Here is a 12,645-nt window from a genome sequence, read left to right on the forward strand (position 1 = left end):
TCGAGAACGGATTGAAATAGTGAGTTTGTACTACCAGAATGAAAATAGTGCTAGAGCTTCTGCCCGAATGTTCAATGATAATCATCCAGAAAGAAATGTACGACACAAATATTTGTCGGAATTATTGAACAAATTCAGGAAAACTGGATCTGTCAATAATAAAAAGCATAACCATTCAACTATGAAGCTATTTGAACTGCAGTTTTAGGGCACGTTGGAGTAATGGAAAATTCGCAATCTCTTACTAAGTTATTTCGAGAATCAGGAATCAATCGTACAAATGTTTTCAGGAACCTTCATGAGTACACATTTCATCCATTTGAGATTAGACTAGTTAATGAATTGAACGAAGATGATTTCGATAGACGTATCGAGTTTTGTATAAGTCTCACTGAACGGAACAACTTGCATCAGAATTTTTTGTATAAAATTTGTTTTTCGAATGAATGTATGTTTAGTTTGAATTGAGAGGTGAATCGGCAAAATTGTCGATATTGGAGTGATACGAATCCTCATTTATACCGTCAAGTTTATACCCAACGACTTCAAAAACTGAATGTTTGAGCAGGAATTTCAGGTGACTGCATCATAGGACCTTTTTTTATCGATGATAATTTGACTAGTGATAAATATTTGGATATGTTGGAGAATCGAATAATACCGCGTATTAATAGGGCAATTGAGGAGGATATAAATTTATTCGAAAATGAAGTAGTTTTTCAGCATGATGGTGCACCTCCTCATTATGCAGCTCCAGTGCTACAATTTTTGAATGATCATTTTCCTTGTCGCTGGATTGGCAGAAGAGGTCCTACAGAATGGCCACCAAGGTCTCCGGATCTCACTCCTGTAGATTTATTTCTATGGGGTCATGTGAAGTCCGAAGTGTATGAGATAGAATCAACAATATTAGAAGATTTGAGAGAGAATATCATGAGGCATTGCAGAGAAATAACTCCCGAGATTCTCAATAATGGAAGCTCGTTTGAACCATTGTATGGAAGTTGGTGGAAACGTTTTTGAACATTTACTATAGAAAATGGCAATGTAGGCCAACACCATCTAGCCGGTAAGTGTATTTTCATCATTCTACCTTGGTAATTAAAAAAGTTACGGGGGTGCTTCCATGAAAAGTGAGACAAATTTGGATTTTTCAGGGTTGATACTTTTTCAGGAAAAAGGTGTGCCTGTAGTCATTTGTAGGTCCCGATCACGAATCTGAACGAGTTTTCAGCGTATTTTGCTCCCTAGTATGATTCACCGTAAAAATGGGTTCTTCCATCGCTACTGGCGGCCAAAACCATTTAACCGGTAAGTGTATTTTTCACATTTTCATCAATCCTACGAGTTGCTGACCCCTCAAAATTTAGATATTTTGTCAATCTATATTGTGAGAGCCTCTCTGCTTTAGAGGCCCAAGGGCAGTAGCTCCGCCTGCCCTGCCCTAATAAGAATATACGCTGATTTTTTGGGCTGATGTCTGATATATATATATATATATATATATATATATATATATATATATATATATATATATATATATATATATATATATATATATATATATATATATATATATATATATATCTATATATTATATATATATATATATATATATATATATAGATATATATATATATATTATATATATATAATATATATATATAATATACATATATATATATATATATAATATATATATATATTATATATATATATATATATATATATACATATATATATAAGAGAAAGCCTGTTTTATCTCGAAAAAAAGAATCTTCAGAAGAAGCCCAAAATAATGTTTTACAAGCAGTTGTTGAGAACCCTGAAATATCAACTAGGCAAATCGAAAATAATGTAGGAGTAGCCAAATCCACAGCTCAATTTATTTTGCGTAAAAATAGATATCACCCCTATAAATTTAGGATTTGCCAAGGACTTAAACCAGGGGATTTCGAACGGCGCCGAAATTTTTGCGAATGGTATACACGCGCGTGTGAAGAAGATTATAATTTCCCTTCAAAAATAATATGGTCCGACGAAAGTATGGTCACTAATAATGGTATCTTCAACCGCCGCAATACGCATTACTGGGCTCAGCAAAATCCGTGTGTTAAGAAAATATCAAGACATCAAGAACGTTTTGGGTTTAATATGTGGTGTGCAATTTTAGGAACTAAAATACTAGGTCCGTTTTTTTACTATAATTCTTTGACCGCCGAACGATACCATCATTTATTGCAAAACTATGTAGAAGACTGTTTAGATAATTTACCTCTGGCACAGGTCAATAACTGTTGGTTTCAACAAGACGGTGCTCCTGCACATAATTCTAGACAAGTTCGAGAGTATCTTTCGCAGCGAAGGTGGATTGGAACCTTTAGTGAAGTGTCTTGGCCAGCGCGATCCCCTGACTTTTCCTTTATTTTGAGTATTTCAATATTAAATTCTACAAAAAGGATTTGAAGCTTTATATCTTCTATTAATTATCTATTACATATATTACATATATATATATATATATATATATATATATATATATATATTTCACAGAACACGGGTTTCACTCCGTGTTCTGTGTATTTTATCCCCAAATTATGATCACCTTTTTTCTTTGACTTTGCTCACACTTTTCCTCACTATCTAATAAATTTCTTATTTTTGTAACAGTTTTATAGTTTTCAATTCTCTTGGTAATAATTTTTATAACAAAATAGCTTACACTAATATAATTATTAAGTAATACTCAGTCACAATAATTACAGATGGAATATCCAAAATTATATTCACTTTCGTTATTCCAAGTTAACAACATGACATCCTAACCTAAAATTTCATATCACATTTTTAATTTCAGAAATATTAACAAAATAAAAGTAAAACCATTAACTAAAAAGGTCGCTTATTAGTTTGAATAATTACAACAAAGATTTTATGTATCATAGTAAATGATTATCAATGATTGCTTTTTTACCGAAAAAAGTTTGAAATTTGACGTTTCGCTTCTACGAGGCTGGCAGCCGGAATGTCAAGATGGCGGCGGTTTTTACAACTCATTAGCTCCGTATGGCGTGTGACGATAAGTTTACAAGAAGAAAACACAGATGGCACTTATAATAATTAGGTATCCAAGGTATTCCAACTTACCTGCAGTATTCCAAATTTGCTGCAGTTCCTCTATATATATCTGCCGAATGAACCTACATAACGCTCTCAACTGATAATATGAAGATTCCTTTCTTTTATATTTCCGAAATAATTGATCCTCTGCAAATCTATTCATTTCACTATAAAGTGTCTGCTGGAAGAGTTCAATGTTAAAAATAATTTTTTTTTTCTATTTTTGTTGACTTTGGAACCATAGGTATTTACCTATACTATAACTCCATACTTCTGAAAAGAAAATTTGGAATGAAATAGTGAGAGAAGTTGAGAGAAAAATCAAGAACAAATATGTTTCGAATCAGGTTTGGTTGATTTGATGTATTTATTTTCCAAGTTACATTACATTATCTATAAATTTTAATAATGAGAATCCATGTAATAAAACTAACAAGTTTGTATGGATCAAATAAATGAATAAATAAGGCGCTTGGACACTGTTCAAACAAAGGAAGAAACAAACAAGTTCCTGTTGGATATATGAAAGCCTTACTATTAGCCAAGTAGAAACATCAGATACCATATCAAAGAAAAATTGAAAATATAATCATTATTAAGAATACTCTGACCTGTTACTCGATGAAAATTAATAACTTGATGATAATTATAGAATTTTCTATTGCGAGCTATGCATGAAAAATAAAGTGTATTTTTATGATATTACTTTTTCTTGACTTCTCTTGTCCTCTCTTGTCAAGTGGTTGCCCTCTTGTCATCTCTTCTCTTGGCAGCAACACTGTCCTGCGAATATTTGCATTGATTTGTTTTCCTGAATTCACTGTTTTTGCGATATGTTACCATCTGTTATGTTTGTATTTAATGTTGTTAAAATATCACTGCTTTTAGGAAAAAATAGATCTCAAGTTGTTTTCGACACAATGTATGGTTTCTTTAAAAAAAGAAAGAAAGTACAACGGATTTTCTCCAAGATGAGAGTAGAAAATTCATTTTGTACTTAGTAAAGAATTTGAAATTTTTCTCGAATTTTTTTCTGAAAATGTTTTATTCGACTGGTTCGCATTCCAGTTTATATTTTCTGACATTCATGTAAGTAAATGGAGATTCGTTCCATCAACATCACCTATACGAATAGTTTCACTTCGTCAATCTCCCCCATTGGACATCACCAAGGGCATGCAGGAAATTTTGTAAACACCTGATATCAGATCGGATATTCGTAAACGAACAGTGGAAAAGCATCCGCTTTTAACTATTTTTTCTCTAGTTGCGATCGAGGTTTAAGTGATAAAGTGCGTGCGAAATATCAATAAAAAGTGCTTTCTTGTTATTTACAACATAAAAGATTCACGCAGGATGACTTCGGTGAGTTTATTAGTCGAAAAAATCTGTTATGATTATGATGCTTGGCGGATTAATGAGTTTAAATTGTTACCTTTCTTGTAACATCATGATGTGTTCAACGGTAATTAAAGCGGCTTAAAATGGGAGTATAAAAAAATATTCACAGGTGGTTGATGTATCAAGAGACATTCGATACTGTCGTTGAAAACTGTTCAGTAGTTTTCTCCAGTATTCCATTTTTTCTTCAATTTTATTTTTCTAAAATAAAATTTTTATATTTTTCTTTAAAATAGCTCAAATTCAGTTGCATGATTATAACAAAAGATTCTGAACAGTAAATTTTAAAAACTTCACTAAATGGGTGAAACAATGATGAAAATGAAAAGATGAGAAGACATTTAGGGATTTCATTTCTCAAACTTTATAATTCTAAAATAAAGTGTTGACACTTTTTCTGAAAAAGTTCAGTTTAGTTGCTTGATAATCATGAAAATTCTGAACGGAAAAAGTTAAAAACGTACTCAGTAAATAAAAAAAGTCTTATATTGAGAGACATTTAGAAATGTTAAACTATCTACCAACTCTTTTTTTTCAACTGAAGGAATTCAAAATGATACATGACACATTCATGTATTAGACGTCTGCAACTCCTTACACATATCTATATGTTATTTGTATGAAAAAGCGACGTAAGGTGAAGGCGGTGTGGGTCACCGCCCGCGGCCTTGCGGTGCAAAGGATCTCCTCCTAAAAGCCGAAAATAAATTCAAAATCAGTATGCAAAATCCAAAAATACACAGAAAATACAATAATACATCAGAAAATTTTGTTTGATTTTGTTGTTTGATATTCCAAAAAGTACATAAGTAAAAATATTGATAAATGTTTCTTAATGAATTAAAATTTGTTTTATTTCAAGTGTTTTTTATAAACCCATTCTTCTTGCACCATCAGAGGGGCTCACGAAATGTACCTTGCTCACATTAAATTTAGGTCTTGCGCCACCACTGTTTGTATGACCTGCTAGATTTTGCATACTGAAAAATTGATCTACTACTGTATGTCATTTTTTTGCAGATTGTAGATTTGCAGATTGCAGATTTTATTCAGACTAAAGTGTATCTTTCTATCAACCAAACATCTCAAATATGCCTTTATTTGAAAATTGGATTTTTATATTTTTTTAAAGTCCCATCTAAATTTTCATTTAACATATCCTTATTCCATCCTTAGAATAAATAACTCAATTTTCCAATTCCAATTTGTAGTCGAGTTTCTATAGAAAACGTTATTGCGTTGACATTTTTCTACATTCAGTACACAATTGTATGACACTATTTCTTATTATTCTTGTTGTTACTTGAAAAGTTGATGAACAGCCTTCGTGATTTCTCAAATGTCCTGATTTATTTAAGTTCTACACAATTCAAACATACATAGCACTTAGAAGGAGCAATGCATATATCCTGTTTTTTGTAATTTATAGTGGTTATTTCTAAAGTAAATAAATGGTATAAAATCTGTAATTGTAAATCCCTCAAGAAAATTAGTATCACTGAGAAACAAATAAAATGTGACAAAATGGTTTAGACTTTCACGACTGAGGTTTTCAGTGTCATTGCTTTTCGAGTTTGCTTTCAAACTTGAAAAGCAATGACACTGAAAATAAAATGTGGTTAGTATAATAACTTCACGAAATCAATTAATAATATCAGTAATATACAATATTGGAAATAATTTTGAAGTTCCATTCAGTTTTTATTCACCTAAATCTAATGAAACACTTTTCCACACAAGAACTGAAGCACTGTATCTTCATTAGTGTTCCGCTAAGCAAGTTAACATCATTATGAGATGAATTAACCTAAATTTTACAAACTAAGTGTCATTGAATGAATTTTTGGTACTAGTTATTGTGTGAGTTTGTTAATGTATGTTAATATCTGATGTATATGTTAATGACTACCTATTATGAAACGTAATATTTCCCTGGTTTCCATTATAATTATTAGGTACGTAAATAAGTAAGCGAAGCGCTGTTTGGAATGAGGACTTGGTCTCTGTTCATATATATCTCATTCCATATTTTTCCATTTCTAAGTCTTTAAAGTCTAAAGGACTTTTACCAGTCCCAACAATTATAGTAATTTCCCATTTACAATAAATTAATGGATGTATCCCTTACTACGGGGTAGATCATCATGAACAATGAGAAATAAAACTCTATATTTATTGTATTCGTTTGAATACGTCCTTGTAGGACGGAACTGCAGTAACGTTAGTTACAAATACAAGTGTTAAAAAAACATAGAATGTTTTGCCACCGTTCTCTAAAGCATGTTTAGCAATACAAGATTTCTCTGGTCTACGAATATCTATGTGAAATTCTCAGATTTTTTCCTCAACTTCGGACCAAACCTTTACTATTTATCATTTCTAAGAATCGCACGTTTTGAAGGTAAGACCTCGTTAACTTCTGTCTCGCATGTAATTCGACTTCGAGGGTTAAGTTCGACATTAAGGTTTGTCGTTCGGATGGGGACAACCCAGTTACACCCCTTTTTTTCACCTACTTTTATATATAACTTATACTATCACTAGCTACTTGTGAAATGTGCACTAATTGTGTATATAGCTTGATAAATTATGACAGAATCACTTACAAATTCAGCGGTATATATAGCTTGATGAATTATGGCAGAATCACTTACAAATTCAGCGGTATATATAACGGAAAAGGAAAAGGTAAGTTGGCCATCAATTAGTAGAGATTCCAATGAAAGGTAATTAATATGAAATTCAGAATGTTAAAATAAATTGCGCGTAGGATAGCTGAAAAAATTCTGGCCAGACTATGACCAATTTAAAATTCGAAAAGGGCTATACTTATTTGTTGAACGAATGAACACATTTTATACCAATCGAATAAACGAAGCCTATAGAATGTTTAAACGTTGGGTTGGCATTTTTTTTTCCTGGATTGGCAGGTATAAGTAGGTAAATTGATACTAATAATTTATACCCATCTGGTTAATGAATGAATGTTATATCAAAATAATCGCTCTTTCATGATATGGGATTGTCTATAAAAATTTTGGCCTGAAAGACGGTTGGCGAACTTTAAGAACTGAAAAAATTTCAGTTCTTCAATCGCACTATTAGTGCGATTGAAGATGTGCGACAAAAATAACTGAGCAAACTGCCTCATACGATAGAAGAGAACAAACACAGCATTGCAAAACTGCGAGCGGTGCGTCCCTCGGAATCGAACCGGATATTCGGCCGAATTATTCGGTTTAAATAATTATTTGAGGTTTAAAAATTAATGTTGATATTAAAGGAATGTGGATTTGATCGAGGTTTGAAAAATGTTGATTTTATGTTCAAAAATAAACGTCGATTTGGAATTTAATTCCTTTATTTTATCATCTTTATTCAACTCATTCTTAATTGGATTTCTTTGACTTACAATATAACATAAATCTTACATAAGAAGTGTTGACTTTTAGTTCTATACCGTGTCGTATATAGTCAATAAAGTAGAAATACTCGAACTGAATATATTCGACATCAAAATCGAGTAATTCGGCCTAACACAAATATGGAAAAAGATGCCAAATACCAAACAAATATTTGGCCAATCACTATGCATAATTGATGAGAATAACGAGCCAACCGACGTTTGTATATTCTAAAGGTTTCATATTTACGATTGGCATACAACTTGTTCGTTGAATAAATGAGTAAGAAGTTTAAAAAATAATTTTTGAAATTTCCAATTATCATATTCTGACCAGGATTTTTTCAGTCAACCTATTTATTTTTTATATATTAAATTCCATGTAAAATACTTTTCATAGTTGATGATACAGATGAATGAAAGTAGTTTCCAATTCAAATCTTAAGACTGATCAGAAACTTATATAATGGTCACTTTCTGACATAACGAAAAGAGAGAGTGTCATCATATTAGGTATGATTGTGAACTAAATTGGTGCATTAGATCAAGCAGTTAGGGCAGAATTAAATATTTACTGAATAGAGTTTTTGAGATAAACATATTTTTTCTACTCCCTCCATTTTGAACTAATCATTACGTGTATGATAGCAGATAGGTAATGGTTCATTTAGAATACATTTAAAATAACATTTCCAGTAAATTTATTGTTCAACATTTTGTGGGTTGTTAATAAATCCAGTTATATCCGTGAATCAACAACCACTTGTTTTAATTATAAGCTGTCATTTAGTATCTCGTAAAAATTCGAAATGAGTGATAACGATCTAGAAATTTGTGCTACCCCACCATATATAACCGAGCAAGCAAATATTGCGATGAATAGATAATTTGTTGTCAGCAGAATCAAGAGAAAAATACGAATATAATTTCGAGTTGGAGAGAGAAGAAAAACATAACCTCGTTTTCCGAAAAAGGTCTTCTTGTTTATTTCTAAGATTTACCAAAAACTTTGAAACCATCGTCATTATGGGCAATTTACTCCATGCTGAGAAGTACTCTGAATATTAAGAAAAATGTGGACATCAGCAAACATTCGAAATTATGTGCGTCTCTGAAACGCAAATCTGAGCCATAATCTCAAACAAATATATTGTACCATTCCTTTTTACGATCACTCGTAGAAGAAGTATAGTGGGTACGCAACTCAAGGATAAGGCCAATAACTTCCACTCGCGAATTATCGCACTCGGCTAACGCCTCGTGCTTACAATTTTTCGCTCGTGGGTAATTGTACTCTTATCCCACTCGGTACGTAATATACTATTAAATTATGAATGGACTGACCCATTCCTCTACCGAGGAAGCTACTGCGTTAACGAAACACGTCTAGTAATTAAAATGTTTGTGAAAATTGTTAAATAATTATCATGGATAATAAATATAATTTAGTTTGTTTCGTTGGCACATATGTTCGTAGGCTCAATTTAGAGACCACCATTGTACGATTTTGCCTGATGTGCCTCTTCTTATCCACCAGATGCTTTCTCATTTTCATGAATGGAAGATTTATTATAGAATCACCGATTTCTTCTACCAATGTACTCGTATCTTCTACCACAAAATTCTTTCAAAATTGATGTCCTCAATATGTTTCCAGGCAAGTGAGAAACTCAAATTTACATGAATTGAAAAACGAATTCAGAAAAGTTCTACTGAAACAATGTTTTCATTTTCTTAATTTAACTCAGATTCTGATGCACATGGAAAAACTATACTTTTCTACTTCTCATATATTTTTTTTTGGGCGAAACTCGTTATTTCTTCGTTATTTAAAACATGGAGTTTAACTGGCTCCAAAATGTTGAAAACCATAAATTGTTTGACTAATTTTGATTTTTTCCAATTATCTTTTCATTGTTAAGCCTGTTTCAAATTGACTGCAAATAAAACGTTTTGTTATTCCTAGAAACTGCAAAAATAATCCGTATTATTTTATGATCACGGATATTAAACCGTTTACTTTGTCATTATTTTCGCAATCGCGACTTCCTACTAAGCACGAATTTCACGATGTACAGGTAAACCACAACACTCCGTGCAGTGGGGGCCAGTGTCCTCAGCTTGAGTTGGCTTCCTCCAAGTGTATCGAGGAAGTTGTAAACTGCCGGGCTTCTGTCTACATTCTACTCTCAAAAGTGGTCCGGTTTCCTGCATCGTGAGACTGCTGCAAGTTTGTCATTCGCGTTTGCGTTTTGGAGTTTGCGGGAGTGGTGACAGTGTCTGATTTTGATTTCGGTGTAGGTTTTTTGAGAACATGCAAGTATTCGACCTGCAGCAGGATGACTATGTAATTATTTATGCCTATATAATTTTTCTCATGCAATAAAGAATATCGACCAGAAGTTTCGATATTTGCAAAAGTCAAATTATTTTCGTTTATCTCATAAAAATGATCATTGTCGAAATGAAAATGTAAAGTTTTTTACTGTGTTTAATTGAATAATTTTCTATAATTTTTTACGAAAACGAATTAGCCCTTCAACTTTTGCTGCTATTTTCAAACAGTATCTCTAGCAGCTAGAGGAAATATGAAAATAGATCGTTGAACTGTTTTAGTGTAATCTAAACTGACATTATAGAAAAAAAAAGATTTATTTGTTCATTTGTAATGGATTTAAAAAAATACCTATAGAAAACTTAATTATTAGCGAGTAACCAAAAGTACCTATCAAAAATTACCTATACCTAAAAGTTAATTATTTGACGTGTACGCCGAGAGATCAGCTAGTGTAAAATAAATAACGATTCAATTTTTTGTGTGAGACTTGTATATATTTTCTAATAACTTCTAATAATTTTTCAAATATTTTAGAAATTTGTCGAATGGTACCGAAATTAGGTATTCAAGAATAGGGAAATTTTAGGATGTGCAAAATTCTGGAAAATCAAATAATAATAGGTGGTTATATTTTTCTACGCATCAGTGTTTTGCACTCGTTTTTTGCATTTTGATTTTTTGGTATGTACAGATATGTCACTTCAACTTTGTTACTGTTTCATAATTTAAGAACGAAATCATCAAAATGGTTTCATTTGCTCTATTAGGATAATTGAGCATAGAAATCAATAAGTTCGGTACTGATTTTGAAAGTAGCTCAACTGCACGTCTGTTTTTTATAGCAACAGTTTTGTCTTTCAAGACTAAATTTCATGAGGCGCTCGTTACAGAAAATGTACCTACATTGAACTAATACTCCAAACTCTACTACTATTTTCGTACAAGACACAATACTTTTTATATTGAATAAATCATAAATCATTTTATGAACAATAATTTAGTTCCTCGGTGATGTAAACTTGACGTTCAATATTTTTTTTCATTTGAAATCACTCCAATACATCGATAAATAACGAATCAGTCATGGATGCCTCATCTCAGATGCACACTGACGGATCTGTATTCAGTGTCACACCTGTCGAACTTGAAGCCGTGTTTGGTAGTAAATTTTGGTGTTTTGTCTCTTGCTGAATAATTTTCGTTAAACGACGAGAAGATATTTCAGATCTGCTGCCAACCCAAAGTCCGTAGAATCCCTTATTTCTTTCGATTTGAGCACATGGGCAGCGAAATTCAATAACTACAATTCCAAAGTCTATGTGCCGAACAACTTTTATCAAACACATTCATCATAATAGCGTATTAAAAAATCCTGTATTCAAGAATTCAGAAACATTTAATTTCAGAACTTAGTTATACCTACATGTAGCAGCTAGTATAACGTTTATTGATTTCCTATATACATCTTGCGTTTACAAGTAGATTACCTATCTTAGTTATTTCCCATAATGATTTGTTGTAAATACTCTACTCTTTCATAAATGTCGTCGTTCCCTCTGGTAAGATGGTGTGCACTGGCAACGCAGCCAGTAATGATATGCGATCCGTTTGTTCTGTGTAGGTCTTCTCTCTTTTTTTCACATCCCTGGTTGTTAATGGTCCCGAATTATTGTAAAGGAGGTACGCCAGTCCGATACCGATTTCCTTGAGACCTCTCTCCCTGCCCGTCTTCAATTTAAACAATTGGACTAGAAGCTACTCAGTACATTTATTCCTTTTCGAGTGATTATACATGTCCATGGGGTCTCTGATGTTTCTGCATCTCAATTGTTTTCAAATCTCATGATTTTAGTACACCCAGGTTTGTTGTATGAAAACAATACCAAACTCCTTCTCACTATTTATAAGAGGAGACCACCGGGACACCTAGTAGGTTCTAGCTTGTACCAATCGTCTAGGCTCTAGAACTTTAAAATTGACCAATTCCATTTGCAATAAGCTTCAAACATGTTTTTCTTCAAGGCCCTGAATGATCTTGCCTCTATGCTAAAACTTAGAATTGGCCCTGCTTCTCCTCTTTTCTACAGACGGCAATGCAGTTTTTCACTTTCAGACCAAGTCCTATATACTGATACGTGTCTTGCATACCCTAACTTTAATCTTTTTCGTCAGGACCCTCGCTCTTTTCGAGAGATATTCAGTCTCTATTGAGGTTAAGTTCGCCACATCCCAAATGTTTCTTAACGCCATTCCAGAGTCACTCCAAATCAGGTCTGCTTATCTTTGAGTCAGACTGAGCTGCACTAGCAGCTTCACCTAAAAATCAGTTTGCTCTTTATCTTTGTGTGCCGATCAGTTTGTCACTCGTCTCTGGTCTCTTCGT

The 12,645-nt window shown here is 32.5% G+C and overlaps 1 protein-coding gene across 2 annotated transcripts in view; it reads left to right on the forward strand.

Annotated features, from left to right (window-relative positions):
- The first annotated feature begins 4,323 nt into the window (after window positions 1-4,323).
- The window catches only part of qua (villin like protein quail), a 94,410-nt gene continuing 86,088 nt past the window's right edge, over window positions 4,324-12,645 (forward strand). The window contains exon 1 of one of the 2 annotated variants that reach the window (XM_023163910.2): window positions 4,324-4,485. In XM_023163910.2, the coding sequence (XP_023019678.2) occupies window positions 4,477-4,485 (9 nt within the window). In that variant the 5' untranslated portion in view covers window positions 4,324-4,476. Of the gene's footprint in view, window positions 4,486-10,070; window positions 10,272-12,645 lie in introns of those variants that run through there. The other variant, XM_023163906.2, reaches the window with a different exon arrangement.

The sequence above is a fragment of the Leptinotarsa decemlineata genome, unplaced genomic scaffold, assembly GCF_025532065.1.
Source record: "Leptinotarsa decemlineata unplaced genomic scaffold, Ldec_3_MD MMD2_tig00000505_RagTag_RagTag, whole genome shotgun sequence".
NCBI lineage: Eukaryota > Metazoa > Arthropoda > Insecta > Coleoptera > Chrysomelidae > Leptinotarsa > Leptinotarsa decemlineata.